General features: G+C 44.2%; 2 protein-coding genes across 5 annotated transcripts in view; one reads left to right on the top strand and one right to left on the bottom strand.

Annotated features, from left to right (window-relative positions):
• The window catches only part of ROBO3 (roundabout guidance receptor 3), a 290,365-nt gene extending 280,798 nt beyond the window's left edge, over positions 1 to 9,567 (top strand). For all 3 annotated transcript variants that reach the window (XM_075280067.1, XM_075280069.1, XM_075280068.1), the window contains exon 28: positions 8,890 to 9,567. In XM_075280067.1, coding sequence (XP_075136168.1) covers positions 8,890 to 8,901 — 12 coding nt within the window. In that variant the 3' untranslated portion in view covers positions 8,902 to 9,567. The remainder of the gene's footprint in view (positions 1 to 8,889) is intronic.
• A 15,379-nt stretch (positions 9,568 to 24,946) lies between these two features.
• ROBO4 (roundabout guidance receptor 4) overlaps positions 24,947 to 27,740 on the bottom strand; it is a 66,371-nt gene continuing 63,577 nt past the window's right edge. For both annotated transcript variants that reach the window (XM_075280071.1, XM_075280072.1), the window contains one exon: positions 24,947 to 26,612. In XM_075280071.1, the coding sequence (XP_075136172.1) occupies positions 26,595 to 26,612 (18 nt within the window). In that variant the 3' untranslated portion in view covers positions 24,947 to 26,594. The remainder of the gene's footprint in view (positions 26,613 to 27,740) is intronic.

Here is a 27,740-nt window from a genome sequence, read left to right as displayed (position 1 = left end):
AAAACACCTTGAAACATGTGTATTTGGCACTTGCAGTGAGGAGAGCTTGTCACCAGCAGTGAATTTGGCCCTTGTAGTAAGTTGAGGTTGGCACCAACATTTGTTTTGAAAATCAGGGTGGATTGAGCCTCTAACCAGCAGAGTTTGGGCAAATTCATGGTGGAGGGAGCCTCTAAAAACCCCAGTTTGGACCAATTCATGGTGGAGGGAGCCTCTAAAAACCCCAGTTTGGACCAATTCATGGTGGAGGGAGCCTCTAAAAACCCCAGTTTGGACCAATTCATGGTGGAGGGAGCCTCTAAAAACCCCAGTTTGGACCAATTCATGGTGGAGGGAGCCTCTAAAAACCCCAGTTTGGACCAATTCATGGTGGAGGGAGCCTCTAAAAACCCCAGTTTGGACCAATTCATGGTGGAGGGAGCCTCTAAAAACCCCAGTTTGGGCAAATTCATGGTGGAGGGAGCCTCTAAACAGCCCAGTTTGGGCAAATTCATGGTGGAGGGAGCCTCTAAAAACCCCCAGTTTGGACCAATTCATGGTGGAGGGAGCCTCTAAAAACCCCAGTTTGGACCAATTGATGGTGGAGGGAGCCTCTAAACAGCCCAGTTTGGACCAATTCATGGTGGAGGGAGCCTCTAACCAGCAGAGTTGGTGGAAATCAGGGTGGAGGGAGCCTCTAACCAGCAGAGTTGTGGGAAAGCAGGGTGGAGGGAGCCTCTAACCAGCAGAGTTGGTGGAAATCAGGGTGGAGGGAGCCTCTAACCAGCAGAGTTGTGGGAAAGCAGGGTGGAGGGAGCCTCTAACCAGCAGAGTTGTGGGAAAGCAGGGTGGAGGGAGCCTCTAACCAGCAGAGTTGTGGGAAAGCAGGGTGGAGGGAGCCTCTAACCAGCAGAGTTGGTGGAAATCAGGGTGGAGGGAGCCTCTAACCAGCAGAGTTGGGGGAAATCAGGGTGGAGGGAGCCTAGTATTAGCAGAATTGTGCAACGCTTATGGTGGATGAGTATGAGGATGCGGAGGAATTGGAGAGGTTGAGTACAGACATGGAGTTTCATGTTGGGGTGCTTTACACAGGTGGGCACAAAAATGAAGGCTCTATCCAGTGGTGGTTCATTTTTATCAAAGTGAGCCGGTCGGCACTCTCAGCTGACAGACGGGTGCGCTTGTCAGTGATGATGCCACCGGCTGCACTGAACACCCTCTCAGATAGGACGCTGGCGGCAGACAGGACAGCACCTCCAAGGCATATAGGGCAAGTTCAAGCCACAGGTCCAACTTCGACACCCAATACGTGTAGGGCGCAGAGGGGTCGGAGAGGACAGGGCTGTGGTCGGAAAGGTATTCCCGCAACATGCGCCTATACTTCTCACGCCTGGTGACACTAGGACCCTCCGTGGCGGCACTTTGGCGAGGGGGTGCCATCAAGGTGTCCCAGACCTTAGACAGTGTGCCCCTCGTTTGTGTGGACCGGTGAGAACTTGGTTGCCTACTGGAGGAACTGCCCTCCCTGCCGCCAACGTCACATGCTGGAAACATCTCCATCATATTCTGCACCAATTGCCTGTGGCAAGCATTGATGCGATTGGCCCTCCCCTCTACCGGAATAAAAAACGAGATGTTGTTTTTATACCGGGGGTCAAGGATAGCAAAGATCCAGTACTGGTTGTCCTCCATGATTTTGACAATACGCTTGTCGGTTGTAAAGCACCCCAACATGAACTCAGCCATGTCTGCCACAGTGTTAGTTGGCATGACTCCTCTGGCCCCACCGGAAAGTTCAATCTCCATTTCCTCCTCATCCTCCATGTCTACCCATCCGCGCTGCAACAATGGGACGATTCGAAGTTGCCCGGAAGCCTCCTGTATCACCATCACATCATCGGACAACTCTTCTTCCTCCTCCTCCTCCTCCTCCTCCTCCTCCATTAAACGCAGTGAAGCGGACAGATGTGTGGACCTACTCTCCAGCTGTGACGGATCGGATGCTATCCCTAACTCCTCTGTGTGATCTGAGTTATCCCTGATGTCAATCAGGGATTCTCTCAGAACACACAAGAGCGGGATTGTAAGGCTCACCATCGCATCCTCAGAGCTCACCCTCCTTGTGGACTCCTCAAAGACCCGTAGGATGTCACAAAGGTCTCTCATCCATGGCCACTCATGGATGTGAAACTGAGGCAGCTGACTTTGTGGCACCCTAGGGTTTTGTAGCTGGTATTCCATCAAAGGTCTCTGCTGCTCAACCACCCTATTCAACATCTGAAACGTTGAGTTCCAGCGTGTGGGGACGTCGCACAAAAGCCGGTGTTGTGGCACATGCAGGCGTTGCTGGAGAGATTTTAAGCTAGCAGCGGCTACTGTCGACTTGCGAAAGTGGGCGCACATGCGCCGCACTTTCACCAGTAGCTCTGGAACATTGGGGTAGCTCTTTAGGAAACGTTGCACCACTAGGTTGAAGAAGTGGGCCAAGCATGGAACATGTTGGAGTCCGGCAAGCTCCAGAGCTGCTACCAGGTTCCGGCCGTTATCACAAACGACCATGCCTGGGCCCAGGTGCAGCGGCTCAAACCATATTGCCGTCTCATCGAGGAGGGCATCCCTCACCTCGGAGGCAGTGTGCTGTCTGTCCCCCAAGCTGATCAGCTTCAGCACAGCCTGCTGACGTCTACCAACGCCAGTGCTGCAACGTTTCCAACTCGTAGCTGGGGTCAGTCTAACAGCGGAGGAGGAGGCGGAGGAGGAGGCGGTGGCGGAGGAGGAGGCGGTAGAGGAGGAGGAGGAGGGGGGTGTTCTTCTCGTGTCCCTGCCAGGAATGTTAGGCGGGGAGACGAGGTACACCGGGCCAGTTTGGGAAGCAGCCCCAGCCTCAACTACATTCACCCAGTGTGCCGTCAGTGAAATGTAGCGTCCCTGTCCGCATGCACTTGTCCACGCGTCAGTGGTCAAGTGGACCTTTGTGCAAAGCGCGGAACTAAGGGCCCGCCTGATGTTGAGTGACACGTGCTGGTGCAAGGTGGGGACGGCACACCGGGAGAAGTAGTGACGGCTAGGGACGGCATAGCGAGGTGCCGCAGTTGCCATCAGTTCCAGGAAGGCGGGAGTTTCAACAAGCCGGAACGCCAACATCTCCTGGGCCAGCAGTTTAGCGATGTTGGCGTTCAAGGCTTGCGCGTGTGGGTGGTTAGCAGTGTATTTCTGCCGCCGCTCCAATGTCTGAGAGATGGTGGGTTGTTGTAAAGAAGCGCCTGATGGTGCCTTTGATGGTGCAGGAGAAGGAGATAAGACAGGAACAGGGGAGGATGAGGGAGAAGTCAACAAAGTGGCGGAGGCAGATGAAGTGGTGTCCTGGCTCGTCCTCTGGAGTGCATCGCCAGCACAGTCAGCAGTGGCAGTGGCAGAGGCAGTGGCAGTGGCGTGAACGGCAGGCGGCCTTTGTCCTGCCGTTGCTGCCTGCCACTGATTCCAGTGCTTGGATTCCAAATGACGGCGCATTGAAGTGGTGGACAGGTTGCTCTTCTCAGAGCCCCTAATCAATTTCGAGAGGCAAATTGTGCAGACAACACTATATCTGTCCTCGGCGCATTCCTTGAAAAAACTCCACACCTTCGAGAAACGTGCCCTCGAGGTGGGAGTTTTTCGGGGCTGGGTACGAACTGGAACATCTTGGGAGATTCCGGGTGTGGCCTGGCTTCGCCTAAGCTGCTGACCTCTGCCTCTAGCTACCCTTTTTGGTGCTGCACCTGCCTCAACATCCACACTACTTTCCCCGCTTGACATCCCCCCTGTCCAGGTCGGGTCAGTGTCCTCATCATCCACCACTTCCTCTTCCAACTCCTGTCTCATCTCCTCCTCCCGCACAATGCGCCGGTCAACTGGATGCCCTGACGGCAACTGCGTCACATCATCGTCGATGAGGGTGGGTTGCTGGTCATCCACCACCAAATCGAACGGAGATGGAGGAGACTCTAGTGTTTGAGCATCTGGACACAGATGCTCCTCTGTTAGGTTCGTGGAATCGTGACGTGGAGAGGCAGGTTGAGGGACAATGAAAGGAGCGGAGAACAGCTCTGGGGAGCAGGGACAGTTGGGGTTATTGTTCTGTGAAGCTTGGGAATTTTGGGAGGAAGGAGGACAAGACTGTTGGGTAATAGGAGGAGAGGAGGCAGAGTCTGACTGGCTGCTGGACAATGTGCTGTAAGCGTTCTCTGACAGCCATTGCAAGACCTGTTCCTGGTTCTCGGGCCTACTAAGGTTTGTACCCTGCAGTTTAGTTAATGTGGAAAGCAACCCTGGCACTGTGGAGTGGCGCAATGCTTGCTGCCCCACAGGAGTAGGCACGGGACGCCCTGTGGCTTCACTGCTACCTTGCTCCCCAGAACCATTCCCCCGACCTCGCCCACGGCCTCGTCCACGTCCCTTTCCGGGAGCCTTGCGCATTTTGAATTCCCAGTTAGAAATTGGCACTATATACCAGTAGCAAAAATTGTGGGTGCACGTAACCCCAATATATTCTTTGAATTCCCAGTCAGACAATGGCACTATATACCAGTAGCAAAAATTGTGGGTGCACGTAACCCCAATATATTCTTTGAATTCCCAGTCAGACAATGGCACTATATACCAGTAGCAAGAAATGAGGGTATTTATAACCCCAATATATTCTTTGAATTCCCAGTCAGACAATGGCACTATATACCAGTAGCAAAAATTGTGGGTGCACGTAACCCCAATATATTCTTTGAATTACCAGTCAGAAACTGGCACTATATGGCAGTAGCAAGAAATGAGGGTATTTGTAACCCCAATATATTCTTTGAATTCCCAGTCAGACAATGGCACTATATACCAGTAGCAAAAATTGTGGGTGCACGTAACCCCAATATATTCTTTGAATTCCCAGTCAGACAATGGCACTATATACCAGTAGCAAAAATTGTGGGTGCACGTAACCCCAATATATTCTTTGAATTCCCAGTCAGACAATGGCACTATATACCAGTAGCAAAAATTGTGGGTGCACGTAACCCCAATATATTCTTTGAATTCCCAGTCAGACAATGGCACTATATACCAGTAGCAAAAATTGTGGGTGCACGTAACCCCAATATATTCTTTGAATTACCAGTCAGAAACTGGCACTATATGGCAGTAGCAAGAAATGAGGGTATTTGTAACCCCAATATATTCTTTGAATTCCCAGTCAGACAATGGCACTATATACCAGTAGCAAAAATTGTGGGTGCACGTAACCCCAATATATTCTTTGAATTCCCAGTCAGACAATGGCACTATATACCAGTAGCAAGAAATGAGGGTATTTATAACCCCAATATATTCTTTGAATTCCCAGTCAGACAATGGCACTATATACCAGTAGCAAAAAATTGTGGGTGCACGTAACCCCAATATATTCTTTGAATTACCAGTCAGAAACTGGCACTATATGGCAGTAGCAAGAAATGAGGGTATTTGTAACCCCAATATATTCTTTGAATTCCCAGTCAGACAATGGCACTATATACCAGTAGCAAGAAATGAGGGTATTTATAACCCCAATATATTCTTTGAATTCCCAGTCAGACAATGGCACTATATACCAGTAGCAAAAATTGTGGGTGCACGTAACCCCAATATATTCTTTGAATTACCAGTCAGAAACTGGCACTATATGGCAGTAGCAAGAAATGAGGGTATTTGTAACCCCAATATATTCTTTGAATTCCCAGTCAGACAATGGCACTATATACCAGTAGCAAAAATTGTGGGTGCACGTAACCCCAATATATTCTTTGAATTCCCAGTCAGACAATGGCACTATATACCAGTAGCAAAAATTGTGGGTGCACGTAACCCCAATATATTCTTTGAATTCCCAGTCAGACAATGGCACTATATACCAGTAGCAAAAATTGTGGGTGCACGTAACCCCAATATATTCTTTGAATTCCCAGTCAGACAATGGCACTATATACCAGTAGCAAAAATTGTGGGTGCACGTAACCCCAATATATTCTTTGAATTACCAGTCAGAAACTGGCACTATATGGCAGTAGCAAGAAATGAGGGTATTTGTAACCCCAATATATTCTTTGAATTCCCAGTCAGACAATGGCACTATATACCAGTAGCAAAAATTGTGGGTGCACGTAACCCCAATATATTCTTTGAATTCCCAGTCAGACAATGGCACTATATACCAGTAGCAAGAAATGAGGGTATTTATAACCCCAATATATTCTTTGAATTCCCAGTCAGACAATGGCACTATATACCAGTAGCAAAAAATTGTGGGTGCACGTAACCCCAATATATTCTTTGAATTACCAGTCAGAAACTGGCACTATATGGCAGTAGCAAGAAATGAGGGTATTTGTAACCCCAATATATTCTTTGAATTCCCAGTCAGACAATGGCACTATATACCAGTAGCAAGAAATGAGGGTATTTATAACCCCAATATATTCTTTGAATTCCCAGTCAGACAATGGCACTATATACCAGTAGCAAAAATTGTGGGTGCACGTAACCCCAATATATTCTTTGAATTCCCAGTCAGACAATGGCACTATATACCAGTAGCAAAAATTGTGGGTGCACGTAACCCCAATATATTCTTTGAATTCCCAGTCAGACAATGGCACTATATACCAGTAGCAAAAATTGTGGGTGCACGTAACCCCAATATATTCTTTGAATTACCAGTCAGAAACTGGCACTATATGGCAGTAGCAAGAAATGAGGGTATTTGTAACCCCAATATATTCTTTGAATTCCCAGTCAGACAATGGCACTATATACCAGTAGCAAGAAATGAGGGTATTTATAACCCCAATATATTCTTTGAATTCCCAGTCAGACAATGGCACTATATACCAGTAGCAAGAAATGAGGGTATTTATAACCCCAATATATTCTTTGAATTCCCAGTCAGACAATGGCACTATATACCAGTAGCAAAAATTGTGGGTGCACGTAACCCCAATATATTCTTTGAATTCCCAGTCAGACAATGGCACTATATACCAGTAGCAAAAATTGTGGGTGCACGTAACCCCAATATATTCTTTGAATTCCCAGTCAGACAATGGCACTATATACCAGTAGCAAGAAATGAGGGTATTTATAACCCCAATATATTCTTTGAATTCCCAGTCAGACAATGGCACTATATACCAGTAGCAAAAATTGTGGGTGCACGTAACCCCAATATATTCTTTGAATTCCCAGTCAGACAATGGCACTATATGGCAGTAGCAAAAATAGTGGGTGTATATAGCCCCAATTCTATTGCTAGGGGACTTGCAGTGTATTTCTGGGGTGAAGGTGGGGGGGCACACCGTTGGAACGGGTATCGGGGGTATATATCGGGTATACGGGAATACACTGTCAGTGTGTTCCATTCAGGATCCTGGGAAAGCTGGGTTGCGGCGATTGAGCCCGTCAGTGCCACGTTACACTGACAAGCTTCTCCCTGGAATTGAAGTTATATGTAAGCCCAATATATTCTTTGAATTCCCAGTCAGACAATGGCACTATATGGCAGTAGCAAAAATAGTGGGTGTATATAGCCCCAATTCTATTGCTAGGGGACTTGCAGGGTATTTCTGGGGTGAAGGTGGGGGGGCACACCGTTGGAACGGGTATCGGGGGTATATATCGGGTATACGGGAATACACTGACAGTGTATTCCATTCAGGATCCTGGGAAAGCTGGGTTGCGGCGATTGAGCCCGTCAGTGCCACGTTACACTGACAAGCTTCTCCCTGGAATTTAGCTCTTATAAGAGCTGTTGGTTGTCTTCTCCTTCCTATCCTAGCCTGTCCCTGCCTACCCAGAATCTAACCCCTAGCTAACTGGACGGAAACCTCCGTCCCCGGTGAATTGCAAGCTCAGAATGACGCGAACCTGGGCGGCGCTGTTCTTTTAAATTAGAGGTCACATGTTTTCGGCAGCCAATGGGTTTTGCCTACTTTTTTCAACGTCACCGGTGTCGTAGTTCCTGTCCCACCTACCCTGCTCTGTTATTGGAGCAAAAAAGGCGCCAGGGAAGGTGGGAGGGGAATTGAGTAATGGCGCACTTTACCACGCGGTGTTCGATTCGAATCGAACATGCCGAACAGCCTAATATCCGATCGAACATGAGTTCGATAGAACACTGTTCGCTCATCTCTAATTATAACCAGACGGTCCCTAAACTTTATAGTCAAGTAGAGTCTATTGCTCCATGTTATCAGCCATTTCAGGCTAGAGAAGAGGTTGAATACAGTCTATTGTTCCCTGTTATCTACCATTTAAAGGCGATTAAATCATTATGTACACAACCTGCTGGTTTTTCATTAAAAATATTGAGATAAGAAATAAGATTCACAAATGTTTAGTGCATCACTTACGGCAAGTGCATTTATTCTAGATAAACGTTACAAGTACTTTCCCTTACTTGTTATATTCTGCCTCCATATCTACAGATATTATCATCTAGTTACACCAGGAGCTGCACTACAAATTCCAATGGCATGCTCTTAAAGGCATACTTTGAATAAAACTCATACAGTTATGTCTATGGCCACTTTCACATAGTGAACCAGAAGTGTAACTATAGAGAAAAACACTATAATGGAAAGATTTGTACCCATTCCATTAACTCCTGTGTCCCCACTTTCTTCTTCGGGTTCTGTACTTGCTCAGTCGTCGCAGATTTCCTTTACTGTGATGCATTGTAAGATCTTAGGTTTAGGCTGTTTGATTTCAGCAGCTCTGGATGCCACTAGAATATATAACATGGCAACACAGTATAAACAAAGCAGAGGTTGAAGTGCTGTGTAATATTTAACACAATTATTCTTGTTCCGTACCAGACCACAATTCATTTGCATTTTCTTCCCGTTCCTCCAGGACAAAAGATGAGGAGACCTTGGCTGCCGCCGAACACACTTTCCTGCCAAGACGTTGTACACAGAGATGTTTCGTCAAAGACACTTTAAAACTTTTCCAGTATTTTCCATTCATGGCTTATTTATGACTTTTTTCAGAACTTTTTTTTCGTATTTTTCATGTAAATAATTGCGCCCGTTTCCGGAGACTGGAAATGATGTTATTATATTTATAAAAGTTACAATAAGCAAGTTGTACATAAAAAAAAAAAAAAATGTTGCGGTTTTTGAATGTGCCAAGTTTTCTAGCCAGTACAATGTTTGCACTCTTGCGTGTACAGAACGACAGGACTGAAAAAAAAAATAAATAAAAAAAAAATAAAAAAAGCACAAGGCTTAATGCATGTGGCCCCGACAGAGAGGATGATGAGCTGGTGGAGGCCAAGGCTTGTGGTGCCAGCCAGAAACATGGTGCTGGAGACTGAGGACTTAACTGAGACCTTTAATGACCTAGGGACCTACAGCCCAAAATACTTCCACAGTACAAAAGCAGCCAATGGCAAGTGGGAGGAGTGTATGGAGGCAAATCTCCAGAGAAGCCGTCACTGTGACAGACGACCCTTTTGGTCTATTACGAGTGGTGCTGTTGACTCAGCGTCATGTGACTGCCCTTGTAATAGGTCCGAAATTAATTTTGTATGCTACAAATAAAGATTTTTGCTAAACATTCTATCAGATTTCTGCTCTCAATCTGACTGCTATATGTATATCTAATATCACACACAGCATTTACAGAACACCTGTCCATATAATACACTATGTGCACCAGCAGTGGAGGAGGATATAGAAAACTGTCTATTAAAGGGATTCTACCACTAAAACACATTTTTTTCTAGTTACCACGTCGGAATAGCCTTTAAAAAGGCTATTCGTCTCTTACCTGTGGAAGTGCTCTCCGCCGCACCGTTCGTTCAAAATACCGGTTTGTACCGGTATGCTAATTAGTTCTCTCGCAGCGATGGGGGCGTCCCCATCGCAGGTGCTCGCACTATGGCTGGGACCGCAATTTCGCGCATGCGCAGTACGTTCGGCAATCTTCGCCGAAGAGAGCGTACTGCGCAGGCGTCCGACAGTACGCTGAAGAAGCAAGGGGAGGACACCGAAGACCAGAGAGGCGGCGCTGCGGTCGGTTTTCGAGCTGCAATGGGGACGCCCCCATCGCTGCTCCTGCGATGGGGACGCCCCCATCGCTGTGAGAGAACTAATTAGCATACCGGTACAAACCGGTATTTTGAACGAACGGTGCGGCGGAGAGCACTTCCACAGGTAAGAGACGAATAGCCTTTTTAAAGGCTATTCCGACGTGGTAACTAGAAAAAAATGTGTTTTAGTGGTAGAATCCCTTTAAGTTTTACCTGAGAAAAAGTATGGCTGTGGAGTCATGTCAGTTAGAGTTGGCAACAAGGCACCAACCTCCAATTCTGCCTTCAAATTGGAATACTTAAAGGGGTCCTCCAAGATCAGATACTGATAGGCAATTAATATCTGATCTCAGAAAACCCCTATATATATTATATTATACAATATTAATTATATGTATTAAAGGGGCTCTATCATTGGGAAAAGTCATTTTTAACTAATCACATCCTTGCATAGGCTTTAGAAAGTCTATTTCACACCTACCTTTAGTATGTAGATTTCCTCAGTGGTTTCTGAATAAGTCCGTTTTTATTCATATGCTAATTGGACTGGTGCACGATATATTGTGCACTCCTCTTTGCTATTGTTTCCTATGCACAGGCTGATGATGACTCAGCTTCCTGTTTGCACACACACATAGGAGATAATAGCAGAGACGAGTGTTGCTGGGAACTTCCTGTGCTGGTGGAAGCTAATAAGCATATGAATAAAAATGGACTTATTCAGAAACCACTGAGGCAACCTATATACTAAAGGTAGGTGTGGAATAGACTTTCTAAAGGCTATGCAAGGATGTGATTAGTTAAAAATGACTTTTCCCAGTGATAGAGCCCTTTAAATGCAGAGCTTCTCACATATTTTTATAGGAATTTTGGAAAACATGTTTATCCCAGGCATGCATACACAGTTGAAGGGAGTCTATCATTGAGAAACTCAATCTTAAAGTAATCAGCCAGTGAACTAGCCTTTATAAAGACTATTCCTGGCATAACTTTCTTAGCAAGATCCTCCTGGTAGTTTTGTTCATAAAAAGCTTTTCATTCATGTTATAATTAGTAGAGATGAGCGAGTACTATTCGAAACTCCCGTTTCGAATAGCACGCACCCATAGGAATGAATGGACGTAGCCGGTACGCAGGGGGTTAAGCGGCCGCTTCCATTCATTCCTATGGGTGCATGCTATTCGAAACGGCCGTTTCGAATAGTACTCGCTCATCTCTAATAATTAGCCCTACGGCGCACATGGGGTGCTATCCCTGTGCTTCGAGCACCACCACGTCGTCATCTTTGTAACGCCTCTTCTATGTTAGAGAACACCTCTATACCTGTGAGCCTTCGCCCAGCTTGTCTTCATTGCTGCACTTACAGCTTCTGACGTCCGTCGCAAAATCTTGCACATGTATAGTACACTCGAAGTGTACTGCGTATGTTTACTGCATTGAATTTCTTAATGATAGACTCCCTTTTAAGTCCAGAAGTATTAACCATATTCAATATTTAGTTATATAATCAATATTGGCTTAAAGTGCAGACTCTCAGCTTTACTTTCAGGCTATTTACATCCTAATTTGAGAAAGGGTTTAGGAAATTATAGGTCTGTAACTTGTAGCTGCTTCTTTTTTTTACAGGACCAAAGGTGCTTGGACAATTATCTAAAAACCTATTTAATGGACTATTCCCTTCTTAATCCATAATCGATTAAACAGGTATAAGGTCTGGAGTTGATTCCAGTGGTGGCAATTGCATTTGGAAGCTGTTGTTGCTGTGAACCTACAACATGTGGTCAAAGAAGTTCTCAGTGGAAGTGAAACAGTCTATCAATAGGCAGAAAAAAAAAGAAGAAATCCATCAGAGAGATAATGGAAATGTTAGGAGTGACCAAATTTGATACATTATGGTAAATAAATGAACATTCTAGGGGCAACACTGTGGCTCAGTGGGGCTCACAATCTACATTTAAAAAAAAAAAAAAAAGAGCACTGTGATGAGCTTGGGAACTCAAAAAACCTGAATCTCCACAGAAGACACTAGTGGTGGACGATCATAGAATCCTATCTATGGTGAAGAAAAACCCCTTCGTAACATCCACCCAATTAAAGAACATTGTCCAGAAAGTAGGTGTATCAGTATCTAACATAAGCGAAGACTTCATGAGAATACAGAAGGTTCACCACAATGTGTAAAGCAATAAACCACATCAAAAATAGAAAGGCCAGATTAGACTTTGCCAAAAAAACATCTTAAAAAGCCAGCCCAGTTGCAGAACAGCATTCTTTGGACAGTTGAAACTAAGATTAAGCTCTACTAGAATAATGAGAAGAAAGAAGTATGGAGAAGGCTTGGAACTGCTCTTGATCCAAAACACAACACATCCTCTGTAAAACATGGTAGAGACAGTGTGATGATGGCATGGGCATGCATGGCTTCCAGTGGCACTGGGTCACTAGTTATTGATGATGTGACAGAAGCAGCTGGAAATGTACAGGGATATACTTTATGCTGAGATTCAACCAAATCCAGCAGGATTGATAATACGGGACTTCACAGTACAGATGGACAATGACCCAAATCATTGTACGAAAGCAACCCCTGACTTTTCTACGGCAAAGGACAAGTCAATCACTGGATCTCCACTCACTCAATCATGCCTTTCATTGCTTAAAATAAAACTTAAAGGGGTTGTCCGTTTTTGTCAAAGAAGCTAGCAAGGTGAAAAAAAGCCATGCTCACTTGTTGCCATTTCTGTGGTGTCTTCAATCATGGTCCAGTCCTGCTGCTCCCAGTTCTTGTTTTGTTAGAAGTCCTCTCCTCACGTGACTACTGATCCCTTTAATGATATATTTATATAGTGCTCAGTAATGTTTGGGCACTGTGAATTCATAGAACTTGTGCAGTAAATCATAATGTGACCTTTATAGTGGTTGGATTGTCTGTGAGTCAAAGGTACAAACCTATGAAATCATGACTGCCTACAGCCACCACTAGAGGGAGGCCAGGACATGCGGCTTTATTATTGAGCTCAATGTGAAACAATATGCAGTATATGTTACTCTCCAGGTCTTTGGGGAAGCAGCAGCAGGACAGGCTATACAAGATGAACAAAGTAGCCAGGGAGTGGGAAGCAGAACAAACAGTAGCAGAACAGTGAACTTGTGGAGCCTCCCTACAGCCATAGGTGTCCATGTTTCCCATGTGTTCACGTTGATATTTTGCTCTAATTACAGCTCACACATTCTCTATATTTTGGAGCCCTCTGGGGAACAATGGTTTTCTGAAAGGGTGATCCCAATGCTTTATTAAAGAAGAGAATCAAGTAGAACCTCTCAGCATCTCACTTTTGTAATCATTCTGAACATCTTTTGCTCTGATCCATCATAGGATGAAGGTAACGGACATTAACGGTAGTAGTGTGACAGATAGGGATACTCACCTGCATCCATACCCAGTCACACTAATGTAAAAAACACAATGGAAACTTTCTTCTTTGATGTTTGTTACTTTTGTAACAGAAGAAAAGTCCTGCATCCAGAAGAAAGACATACAGAATGCAGAAAGACACGAAAGTAGGCTCCGTCTGCATCAGTCACTTCATGTCCGTGGCTGTAGTCTCCGGTCTTGTGCTGGTCAGGCACTACATTCACAAGGAGGCCCCAAATTCTCCTGATCGCTGGGGGATTGGACATGCCCACTTTTTATGATATGGCTGACAAATAACGTGCCCGCATCACATGTGGAATGACATTTTGGCATTTTATATTCTGTTAAGCAAAATTATCTAGAAATACAATTTTTACAATACAGTCATTTTTTTTTCTGATCCAGTATGGTGGAAAATCTAGTACAGTACTGAAACTATTGTTTTATATTCTGTGTGATAGCACTCATGTATTCATTCTACGGAGGCAGTGTTATATATATTACACAGGCAAGTATTTTCTACCGTGTGGCTGAATTATATACTCTGTAGAGGAAAGATTTTCATACATTATGGTATTAATTATTCATTTATAGTAAAGGGGCTAATATTATGCATAAAATATGGTGCTAGAAATGTTTTACTACACAGTGGCCTTTATGTACTGCATGGTGGCATTTATTTATAGTATGTACTGGATACCATCAGAACTTCTGAATTTATATGTTGTGTAATGGACTCGTCTAATGGGGTCCGCTATAACTGTGTTGCCCGAGGACTCATATAGAACTGGAGCTTGTTTTGCCCCCAGCGATCTGATTTTGAAGCATTTAGGGCCCCAAAAATACCTTTAATATGACGGCTTATTCCCCGTACAGTTTACATTTTGAGTGATGATTTACTTTGCATCTGCATAAAAAAATCTGATCAGAGTTTGTTCCTTTGTTGCCAAAAGCTGGGAACAAGCACTCCTTCAAACTCATTCACCCTATTATCATACCAGGTACAAGGACCATTAGATGAGGTTCAGTTAGTGTGTTGAATGTGTAGATGACATGTGGCACGTAGGGCAAGGAGAAGGGTTTAGCAAGTGTTTGCCTATGTTGGTGCATGTGAAGCAAACTAAGGACTGGATCCAGCCCCGTAATATATATGATAAGAAACTCTAGGGAAAAGACTCATCCATGCAACCTCCAGTAATTCAGGATCCCAGGCCGCCCAGCCAGAAGGATGTCATATCTCCCTGGGAACCATCTTTGGTGTCTCTTCATCTGACTTTTGCCTATACCAGAGGGCTGATGCCAATATTTGGGACAGTTTGTTCTAGTAACTGCTCTTCCCTGGGCTTTCTACACAGCCAGTTCACACTATTATGATCACCTCCTACTTTCACCATCAACAGCGTGTAGCCCATGAAGGAAGTGACATGTCATGGGCTGGCTAGTTGTGATATAGTCTGTCTGAACACATATCGCTCAGTTTTGTAATGGGTAGAAGAGATGACTTATCAGAACTGAAACAATGGATGATTATTGGCTTTGAGCCAAGGGTAGCCAATGGGTGAATTGGTTCATAAAGAACTGGATGTGACCCAAATATTCCAAATTGTTTGTTCTTTAAATAACTAACTAAAATGGCCGCTGCTGTAAATTTATTCTTGGGACTCTGCAGACCCCAGAGTATAATAGCTGGAGGCCCAGGGGAGGTGGAAAAATAAAAAAAAATTAAAACATTTACACTCACCTTCTTACTTCTTTTGGGCCTCCTCACAACGTTAGCACTTTGTCTTCCTCCTTGTGTCGTTTGGCACTCATCTATGACAAAATGCACCAGAGGTCACTACAGACTTGTGATTGGGCCTTAGCCGTGCCTTATGAAGTCATGACACTCAGCGTGCCAATATCACCAAGCCCAATCACAGACTTCCAAGGTGATTCCAGGTGCATGACATAGTAGAACAGTGCCAGGCACCACGAGGAGGAAGATGCAGAGTGCCAGACTCCATGAGAAGACCCAAAAGAGGTAACGGAAAGTGAGTATAAATATTTTTTTTATTTTTGTCACCTCCCCTGGGTATCCAACTATTATACTTTGGGATCTGAAGAGACCTCAGATTACAATAATTTTCCTTACGGTTCTATACGAACAAGCTTGGACCAAACCGAAACCGTGAGTGGATAAGCGGGCCGGCTAACAAGTTACAGTGGAAGTGCTCACCGTGAAAATGAATAAAGGTGCATAAAAAAAAAGGCTTCAATTTGCACAGCATTTTTGGGATTGAACCACCTCTGATTGGGAAAGGGTTGCCTTCTCCAAGAAGTCACATTTTCTGCTTCAGAGAATGAATGAACATTGGTGTGTCAGGCGACAAACATCAAAAAACACCATGCATCCATTGTTGGAAGAACATAAGCTGGTGGTGGCAATGTTATGGTCTGGTGAAGTTTTTCATCTCTGCTTCCACTCATCCACTTGGAAGTTAGGGTTGGTTCACACTAGCGCTTGTATTCTGTCCGCATGGAGACCCCCCCCCCCCGGATGGAATGCAATCGCAATTGCAAGCGATGTGCTGGCAAAGCACATGGAGCCCATAGACTATAATGAGCTCCGTGTGCTTGCCGCGCACTGCCCGCACGAATGAATTGTGCGGGCAGTGCGTGGCAAGCACACGGAGCTCATTATAGCCTATGGGCTCCGTGTGCTTAACTGCACAGAGCTTGCGTTAGCGTTGGTATTCCGTCCGGGGGGGTCTCCATGCGGACTCCTTGCGGACGGAATACAAGTGCTAGTGTGAACCAACCCTTACTCTGAACCAATATGGGTGTGAATCCATCCTTGCAGATCATGGACACTCATACATGCTGTTATCTTCCCTGGGGCAGATGGAATTTCCCAGAAAACAAGGTGACATGTCACACAGCTAGAAATGTCCAACAATGGTTGGAAAAGCACAACTAAGATTTCCAAGTACTTTCCTGACCCCATAATTCCCCAGACTTAAATCCAATTGACCACCTCGATTGTTGTATTAGCTCTGTGGATCCCCCCATGTGCACACTCCAGTAAATGTGGGATGTACTGTAGACAGCATGGCTCCAGATACCTGAAACAACCTACCACCACCTTACTAAATCATTCCCAGTCCGTCTCACTGCTGTCTATGATGCACATAGTTGTTTCTCTGGATATTAGAAGGTGATCATAATAATGCGACTTGACAGTATTTTCTTGCAGAAGACTTCATGAAGCAAATATTGAGGGCCCATCCAGGAGGAAGTTACAGAAGTTATAGACTCTCTAAGAAACACGACTACTGGATCATAAAATAAATTGAACAACAGAAAATGAAGACATAGAAATATATAAAATGACAGAATTGCCACATCAGATATAGATATTGATACCTGCACAAATACATTTGAGTTAAAGGAAGTCACCAATTCAGTAGGAACTTTGCTTCCAGACATCTCTACCATTGGTCTCAAATCTTCGCACAAAGATGGACTACTTTGGCTAATCTCATCACAGTCATAGGATTTTCTGTATATGGAACTTTCCTGTAATACTAATAATGTCAAAAATGTGGCCACTATGAAGTTCTCATAAGGCCTTCTGCAGTACTGAAAGCCTTGAAGAAATGAGGGCTTCTGTCCCATCACTGCAAAACCTGGAAACTCTGTCGGAATTACTCTACGTCAAGGGTGGGCAATTAATTTTCCCATGGGGCCACATGATAAATTGTAACGGTTCTAGAGGGCTATGCGCGCCAAGGCAAATTTAGCTCCACCCACTTCTCCGCTGATTCCGCCCATTCTCAATCATTTTTCCATGTGCCCCACAAAGTAAAATCCTCCTACAGTCACCCTAACATTATACATCCCCACATTATAACGGTTCCCTCCAAATGTCCCACAGTATTAAGTCCCTCTCCTGGTGCCCCAGTATAAACTAGCAGAAACTAGAGGGGACATCAAACTGGGGCAGCTGGAGGGGGACATTAAACTGGGGGCAACTAGAGGCAGACATGTCCCCCTCCAGCTACCCCCATAGTTTAATGTCCTTCTCCAGCTGCCCCAGTTTAATGTCACCCTCCATCTGCCCCCTAGTTTAATGCCCCCCCTCCATGTGCATTCAGCTTAACTGCTCCCCTACATCTGCCCCTAGTTTAATGTCACCTCTCTATGTGCATTCAGCTTAACTGCTCCCCTACATCTGCCCCTAGTTTAATGTCACCTCTCCATGTGTATTCAGTTTAACTGCCCCCCTACATCTGCCCCTAGTTCCCCCCTCTTGCTCACACATGCTGTCTCTTCTCTCTTTATCATCCAGCAGCCCCCATTGCCGGCAGCTTGCAGCAAGCACACAGTCCCGTGTGGCTCCACCCACTAACGAGTCATAGCCTATCCTGGTGATAGGCAGTGATGACATCATCACAGGTCCTTGAACATCTGCTCCCTAGTAGTTTAATGTCCCCCCTCCATGTGCATTCAGTTTAACTGCCCCCCTACATCTGCCCCTACTGTAGTTCCCCCCTCTTGCAACACATGCTGTCTCTTCTCTCTTTATCATCCAGCAGCCCCCATTGCCAGCAGCTTGCAGAGAGCACACAGTCCCGTGTGGCTCCGCCCACTAACGAGTCATAGCATATCCTGGTGATAGGCTGTGATGACATCACAGGTCCTTGAAAAAACTTCCACTAGCTGTTTGGGCCGGATGTGGCCTGCGGGCCGTACATTGCCCAGGTCTGCTCTATGTGATGTTCACACTACCTGTCTGATGACCTGCTTATTGCCACATGTTTAGTGAACTCCTTCACCTTTGGTCACACTTTGTTGCCGTATAATGGATTTTGCCTGCAAAAATGAAAGATTTTTGATAAAGTGCATTGTTTTTTCTGTGATTGAGCAAAAACCACAGCAAGGAACATAATATAACTGCAATGTATGAACAAAAGCCTTAACCATGCACTTTTTAATGTGATATATAATTTATTAAGGCTGACATAGATTTCCCATATGATTCATAGCAGTTTTCTGGTGTGAGCTATAATAAATATCCCCACCCAAAGTTCACAGAAAGCTGTGAGTGAGGAGCAGAATGGGAGATGTGGCACATCCATAGCACACGAAAGTCATGCACCACGGGTACACCACATTACCACCCATCCATGAGAAAACTGGCATAGATGAGTTGATAAATTTCCCCATTGAGTCTGAAAAGGTTCTCCTCCACCAAGAGAAGAGTGGCTTCCAAGCTCAGTTAGGGGTGTAAACGTCAATTGGGAAAGAACACAGCAATTAGTAAATATAAAAGAGCAGATGTTGGGGATATATGGTCTGCCTCATACAGTAGAAAAGCTGCTGACAGGGGTGTCCCTCTCCATTAAGAATAGATGCACTCTCAGCCAACCAAGTGTGCATGTGTGATGAACCATCATGCATTTTATAACTGTGCGGCCTTCATCTTGACTCATTGATATTTCTTAAACATAATATCAAGGGGAAATAAAGATAGAAGGAGGATAAAATAGAAGAATATGGAATGAGAAGCTAAAAGAGAAAATGTGAGATTGTGCTTCTGTTTTCTGTCCAGTTCATCTCGTTTGCTGGACTCTGTTGTTATGTGGATTGTCTTTGTAGGTCCTTCCAAACAGGAAACTAGAGATGGGGAAGATGAGAAGGAACAACAAAAAGGAAGGTCCTGCTGGCCCAAGAAGCTGCCAGACAGAAGGCATTACTCACGTCTCCCCTCCCAGTAACCGTCCACACTCTCCTAAGCCACAAGCCCCACCTTCTTCCTAGGTCTGTAACTCTAGCCTGGGAGGTGGGGGCGTGTATGGCGCTCTGAAAGCCTGTAAATGAGAGAGAAGCGGACTGAGAAGAACAGGGAGCGACTGTGGCAGCAGATCTGTGCAGGTAAATTGAACAATCGGGATCAGAATTACGTTCTCGATCTATTTTAGGCGGGATCGGAACCCGATTGTGATCTTGAAATTAACTCGATCGCCGATTGGGATCTGATCATTTCCGATTCCGATCGCTCAGCCCTACCCTCCACACAGTATAATTTCTCATAGTGGCTGCTACAAATTTTTCAAAAATTTCAGGTTCCGCCAAGCCTGAAATTTTTGAGGGTCACCACTCATGAGCCATCAATATATTCCAGGATCTTCTCAGACCACAGAATACAATGAGTGGAGATCCAAGCAGGGTGATTAAACATAATAGTGTTACTCACCTCCCCAGGGTTCTACTTCCAACTTTCGAGTCTGTTTAAGTCTCAGAGATGATGTCATGAGTGATGCCTGAGACTGCTGAAGCTTATGAGTAGGCCTCAGTGGTCACGTGGTTTATTTTGACGTCACTATGTATAATGATGATGATCACTAAAGCCCACTCTCATGTCTCAGAGGTCTCTAGCCTGGAGCCAGAGCCCAGTGGAGGTGACTAACGCTGTTTGTTATGTTTAATCTCCTCCTCTGGACCTCCACTCATTATATTCTGGGTTCTGAAGACATTTCGGAGTATAATAATAGCAGTTCAGTTTTGGACAGAATACTCTGAGTGCCCCTCAGGTACTCTGCAATCTGCTGTCTGTGGCCTCATTGCAGTTGTGGCCCTGGGACTGTCCTGGTGTCCCAAAAGACCCCTACTATCTTAGGGCCCAGTGCAACTGCACCGTTTGCCCTGTGGTTAAAGCGACCCTGTTTCTTTACCTACGACCTACATAGGCTGATTCTGAGTGAGAGAAAAAAAAGTTCTGGAACAGATTCTCCTCTACTGTGTGCAATGTATGGCAGCTAGTCTCCACCCACCAGCTCAGAGAAAAATGCAACAACAGATATAGCCAGCAAAGGGGAAACATGCTAACTAATGCATACTGTCATATGATGGGCAGATATAGGGTTATTCCCTAGACGCATACTGCACTATTGATTTATTCAAGTTTTTTTTTAAAGGTTAGGTATGCTTTAAAGTGATTGCCATTAGTGATGTCATCATTGCAATGCCCCTGTGTATTACATGGAAGTCTATTTGCACATTATTAGTCTGTGGAAATTCCTCAAGTCTTAATTACAGGATGTTACTGCGACCTCAGCACCCCCTACCTGCAGGACTCAGTATAGCGCATGGTGACCTGCTCAGGGGCGGTAATGTTTGTTAACAAAAAAAAGTTATAAAACAATGGAACAGTAGATTGTATTCACTTGTCCTATGGCCGGCATCTCCTCAGCTTGAAATAACTGACAGAAAATAATAGATTGTATTCACCTGTCTCACAGTAAGCGTCACCCCTGCCTCAAATAACATCTGAGACCAATGTAAAATTATTTTGGTTGAGGGCACTCTGCTTTCTTGTATTCTGTTGAATTTTGAGCATTATGGGGGTCAAAGACTTTCCTGCCAATTAATCCATCTCTGGGAATACATTGCTGGAGATAGGAATTTTACAATGCAACAAAAATCAATAGCAGAATAACATAAGGAAGACCCCAGGGAGCAGAGGGGGTTGGGTAGAGAGGCAGACACAGAGCAGTGCCTCATTCACATAGGGGCTCCCAGGAATGTGATACTGATAGCACCAGCATGAGGCCCCAGTATCAGCGGCGACGCTTGTCTCCAGATATCTAACAGAAAGACACAATGGGAACGTGGGGACCCTCAGAATAAAGAGCGTGAGGGTCATCTGAAAACTCAAGATATGTCCAAGACATGAGTCTCAACCAGCTGTTTATGTCCTTGGCGTTGCCATACAGACACCAGTTGTGTATTTAATGTTTATGATGTTGTAAGCTCTTGTATTTCACTCACACCCAAAGCTGCATTTAGGCGAATCGCAGCCAAAAAATGCTACAGAAAAGACTGCAGCGGAAACGCTGGTTTTCTGCGGACTTTCTTCTTCTATTATACCTATACAGAAAACGCCAGCATATAGTTGCCATGCTGCAATTTGTAAAAACACAAGAATTTTTAAAATCTCAGCATTTCCGCTGCAGATTTTTTTTCTGCAATGTGTGGATGGGATTAGGTATTGTAAAATGCAGTGGTTTTTTTGTAACACAAGGCGCTGGGCTCTAAGGGTATGTTCACACGGTGGAAAATGAAGAGGAATTCCTCTTCGTATTCCGATGCCGACATTTTTCGCCTCGGTCTAGCTGCGATGGGATGCCGATACAGTGCATCAGCATTCCGTTGCAGCATCTGCTGCTGATTAGACCTGGATAAATGGGCTTAATCAGGAGAGAGTGTCGTGATGCAGACCCCGTGGCTGAATAAGCGGCAAGATCGAGCAGGACGCTTCTTTTTTCCGCGATCTCTGCCTCCCATCGAAAACAATGGGAGGCGGATTACGGAAGGAATCTGCTCTGAATTCAGAGGCAAGTCCGCTCCCAAATATGCAGCAAATTCCTCCTTGTGAACACACCCTAAGTTCTCCAGGTTGCCCTCACAAACAGGCAGTAGTTTCAATTCCACTCAGTTATCAGGGATGACCTAACAGTTGAGTTGACTAGGCAACTATCATTACCACGAACACACTGCTCAAGGGTGTCAGAAAACCAGCAGAATTGTGATTGCAGCACTAAATTCTGCATATTGCATGTACTGTGTATTTCTGGGTTTTTTTTGTATTTCTCTTTTCTCAGCATTTTATGTGAATATAACCTGTGGCATGCAGCAGCATAATGCACCTTTAGGCTAAGGCCCCATGGGACGTCCCACAGCAATTTATTTTGCGTTGTGGTTTTTCCTGCAGCGCTTTAAACAGAAAGTTTGGGGAGCTTTCCGACGCAGACTTTCTGTTACAATTGTACCTATGGGTTTTTCGATTTATCAGCTGTCTTGTTCTGCATTGTAATTTGCTGTAAAAAAAAAATGAAAAATTTCAATAAAATAAGATTTACAGAAAAAAAAAAAAAAATTATACCTATGGGGAAATTGCGGGCAATTCCATAGGTATAATTGACATGCTGCGATTTCCAAAAATGCACTGGTTTTAGAAATCATGGTGTGTCCGCACGGCAATTTTTAAAGGAAAGTGGGCATGGGATTCACTTTGCCTGTGCAGTAAAATGCTGCGTTTTTTCCCGCAGCGTTTCCATTCCGTGGGGCTCTGGACTTGTTGCAAATTTTGCTTTTTATTTTTTAGCTAAACCTAGGAGTGGTTACAAAAGGAATGAGAAATATATAGGAAGCTATTATACCTTTACCTCCTGTTCAATTCACTCCTGACTTTGGCTCAAAAAACTGCAACAAAATCTGCAACAAAAAAAGCTGTGTTTCCGCAATGTGCGGCCTCAGCCGTAATCCATGTATTTAGTGGCATATACATCTGACTAATATCTGGTTAATATAATAACATTGGGTTTCTAACACGTTCAGGGTAGAAGATTCCTGCTGAGATCTAGAAACCGTTAAAATGAGAGCGTATATCTTGTCCACGCTTCAGTTCCTTTAACACGTGACCTTTTTAATGCGACTGAGCAGAATAATTCCCTTCCTCCATAAACTGCCCAATAACACGTCTCCAGCTGAGCGGAGGGAGCAGTTAATGGGTAAGATGGGCAAGAGATGTGACCTTTACACCTAAACTCCTCTATGGTCACTGACTATATGTCCAGCAGGGAATCCAATACTCTCAGACCAGCGAAACGTGCAGAGAAACTACTGAAAATATAGTGGACTACTCCTGTCCGCTGTGATCACTGGGATGTTATTAGACATTTCTAGGGATTATTTTCAGATGATGGATAAAGCGAATCCGATCGAGGGGAAAAACGTTACATGTTGGATGCAGCGATATAAAAATAAATACTTAAACGCTATCAGACTGGAAAATGGACGATCAGTAGTTGGAGCTATCTCTATTCTGGAAAACCAACATATAGTGCCAGCCTCAGAATTACTGTATGATGTCTGCTGGATGTCACCTGTGCATTATATGCCCCTACATTATAATGTTCCCCTCCAATTACCCTCACAGTATAAAGTCCCTCTGCTTGTGCCCCAGTTTAAAGTGGGGCAGCTGAAGGGGGACATTAAACTGTGCAGCGGATGGTGACATCAAACTGGGGGCAGCATACAGCTCCTGCTTCACCATTGTATTTAAGTCATTTGCATCCGGACGCAGATGAGTTGAATCCGGGAGATATCTCCTGCTGACCGAGACAGCAAGAGATATACTGTCCAATGACATCATCTCCTATCCTTATAACAATCCTTTGATGTTGTATAATGTCCAGTGACAACATCACTAGTCTCCTTTACCCCAGTCCATTTATTATTGTTTACTGGGCTGTTTCCTGTAGACTGCTTCTTGAACCATGACCTTTACGCTATACTAACCCTTTATAGAGTCCTATATATCTATATTGCACTATTCCACCTCCCTTTCCTCTCACATCTCCACTCATCACATGAATTTACACATGAACTTTCTTTTCCAAGGTCAACACTGAATTTAATTCAGGAAAATGACCAATTAAGCAGCGAGTGGCGCGGAGTCTGCGGCTCACATGTGGATGCAACGCCATTCTGCCATTCTAATTCAATGATGCTGTGACTTTCCACTGTCCTTGTTTAATGATTGGTAATTACTGATATGAGGCGTCATCAATGCTAACACCGTTCAATATCCATCGCTTTCCTGCAGAGACGGTCTGGAGGTGCCCGGGGGTGCCAGTGTCTGTATGTCAGCATTTTCTAGTAAGAATGACAGCAAGTATGCCAGGATGCTCAATGCCAGGATTCTCCATACAGGGATCCTCAATGCCAGGACTCTCCATACAGGGATCCTCAATGCCAGGATTCTCCATACAGAGATCATTCATGCCAGATGGATTTTTATTTCATATTGTTCATTGACAGACCTGGCCTATTATGTGAAATTAAAGGAAACCTGTCACATTATAGAGCAGGAGTAGCTGAACAAATATATTGATGTATAGGTTTGTGTGGAAAGATTCAGTATAACATATCAAACCCATAACCACTATCAACTACAATACTAATACAATCTCAGCTAAAGAACCCATACTATCAAGTCTAGTGCCCTACAACCCTACCCCAATAGTAGTCATTGTTTTCATATGAATCACAGTGCCCCCATAACATATGTACCATCATAATAGCCATTAGTATAAGTCAAAAGCCTGATAATATAATCTATGGTGACATCATACCTACTGTCATAAAAGATATGATGTCATCCTGTGAACCCCAGGACTCCCATAATCTCAGCAGAACATTTTTAACTCTAGAATTCCAGAATGAGAGGACAATGCCGCAGAGAATTCTGGATAGGGTGACACTGGATGTTATACCATAAAAAATTATACAAACACAAAAACATTTTTTATAATAGGTCATGTGAGCTGCGGAGGAGACATCAGATATAGAGAAGTACAAATATAACTTTATAACAAATACACAAAAAGTATAAACAATGTAAACAATTAAAATCCCGTCTACAAAAATTCTGGTAACATATACCCTCTATGCATCTGGGGCCCAGAGAACGCAAGACTTCAACCCCCACCATGAGTGGACCGTCACAATATAATGGGATTTGTAGTTTGTCCACAGCTGAACCCCATTATAATATCATCACCTTTATTAAAATCTGGTTTATGATACATTTTATTAGAGATCCATCTGTCAGACTATCCAAGAGCCACATTCTCTAAGTGACAGTGTCAGACTGAAAACTATTACGTTGAACTGTTTATGGCCTGTGAGTGTCAGGAGATGATGGGAGTTGCAGTTTCACAATAGCTGGAGCACCACAAAATGTAGACATATCCTACACTTAACCCATTCTATCCCTATATTAGTATATTAAAAGTCTTATGTAAATAAAGCTCCATTATCGTATAATGCACTTCTAGGATTTTCTAATGTGTCACTATTTCAAAAGATCTCTGCTTGCTGTCAGTAAATAAGGACCATTCAGAGGCTGAAACCATGTATACAGACTTAATATTTCTCACATCTGATACAGTTTATTTGTACCCAGTCTTGACAATCCCTGCTAAACACAGCAACACAAACCTCTCTTGCCATTTTGTTACAATGTATCAGGCTGTCATTGCTGTTATGTCACAAAATTTTGCAACTATTTCATGCTATTTGCAACTAAAATATGCCCCAAATGGCTTCTTTTTTTTTTTTTTGCGGTGATCGTACCACATTTCAGACTCGGAAATGGGCTGGTGGGGTATTTCCCGCGCTATGTTCTTTCTCATATGTACTATGATAGTAAAATCGGCGAAAATCGCAGACCTGTTGTAGATTTGCACCTAGATGAAGGAGAATGCACCTAATTTATGCTGGTACAGGGGACATCAAGAACAGCATGTAACACATTGAGGCCACACATTGCAGAAAGGCTGTTTTTTTCGTTGCAGATTTTACTGCAGTGTTTTGTGCCAAAGGAAGTACTTATATTTCTCCATTTTGCTAAATCCATTCTTTGGTTCACAAAAACAAAAGTAAAACCTGCAGTCGCTGCATGTGTGAGGGGTTGCTCCTGAAAACGTCTTCCGCCCTGTTAGAACACACCCTCAGGTTGGGACAGGTTTTGTTCTCATCCACAGACACCAAGCAGAGATATTGAGCTCTATTTACATAGGAAAGAAGGAGAGCTTTATAGGACTCTGAACCGAGGAAATCAGAAATATTAGACCATACTACATGCTATTTCTGGTGTTTGTGTCATATATACATATATCCTTAACTGTATGATAATCCAGAATATCAAGTGGATTGTGACTACACCACCTAAGTATTGTTATATATGCAGCACAGGCATCGAGTCCTGGGAAAGACATGTATGGCCGCCTAGTGATGTCATTTTCAGAGTCCACAGGCTGCTATAAAGATGATGTCAATTCTATAAAGTTGACTAAGGAGGTACAAAGGGAATCATCACAGGAGCGACACAAGATACATGAATACTTCTTCAGTCTCTGATCCAGTATAGTGAATGCTCTGTGTTCTATATCCTGTACATGCAGTGATGTAGATTGTGAAGTTTTCCATGCAGCTTTAGTATGATCACTGGGATGGGTCAAACCCTCAGTCCTCGGCACAAGCCCATTGGCTGAGTAATGAATGTTACTTGAATGTTTCCACCTGAAACACAGATAAAGCCAGAGTCAGTGATACAGCATGGTGTCCACAGTTTGTGGCAAAAGGACCAATGGCTCAGATTTGTTCTGAATCCGAAACTGAGGAACTGCGCTCTCTTATTTAGTGGTTAAAAGTACACGATTTTATTGACTTCAGACAAACTTTGGTTCTAAGGCTGTTGGTGGACACTTCCTGCTTTGCGTGTTTTAGTCTCCATAGGAGCGGAGTTAAGGAAGTCACGGTCATATGTTACGCCTGCAAGTATTCCAGCGGTCTCCTCTGGATTGTATGAGAAGACCAAATTCTCCATGGCTCCGTAGATCCTTGCAAAGGGTGGACACGTGTTTTAGGGATGCAAGGCCCAAATGAAACTAATACACCTGAGGAAGGGCGTAGTATAACGCCCGAAACGCGTTGTGTGAAAGTTTGTCTGAAGTCAATAAAATCGTGTACTTTTAACCACTAAATAAGAGAGCGCAGTTCCTCAGTTTCGGATTCAGAACAAATCTGAGCCATTGGTCCTTATACCACACAATATTACACCTGCGAGGTGTCAGGAACTTTGCTGCCTCGACCTAGGAGAAGGAATTTTACATATGCATGTACAAAAAGTGTTGTGGTTATAATCCACAACCCTCCAAGGTGAGCCTTTTTCCTCATTTGAACATTTACTTATCTAGAAGTTATCACACTACGGTTGGCTCAGTGTCCCCTTTTGTTTTTGACAGTTTGTGGCAAGACTTTGTTGCAATCCTATGGATTATGGATGGGCTGTTCTTGGAACTAGAAATGAACTAAAAACTGCTTTATGCATCTCTCCCCGTCCTTCCAAGTAATAAAGTCACATCTTAATATGTACAGCACAAAAGAGAATCTACAGTATATGTAGTAAGTTATACCGTGTTTCTCCCACCCCAAAGATACACCCTAGCTAGATTTCCTAGGTTTTTTAGAGTAGGCTTGAAATATCAGCCCTACTCCAAAAAGAAGCCCTAGCTACAGTGGGGTGTAACCCCTTCCAGACATCTGCCGTGCGATTACGGTGGATCCCGGGTCCTTATAGATGGAGGCTGCTCTGCTGCAGAGAGACCACCATAGATACCGTTCTAGGTGCCTGCTGTAATGTACAGC

This window comes from Leptodactylus fuscus, chromosome 6 (assembly GCF_031893055.1).
Source record: "Leptodactylus fuscus isolate aLepFus1 chromosome 6, aLepFus1.hap2, whole genome shotgun sequence".
Classification (NCBI taxonomy): domain Eukaryota; kingdom Metazoa; phylum Chordata; class Amphibia; order Anura; family Leptodactylidae; genus Leptodactylus; species Leptodactylus fuscus.
Note: the sequence above shows the minus strand (reverse complement) of the source record. Positions and strands in the feature narration are given on the sequence as shown.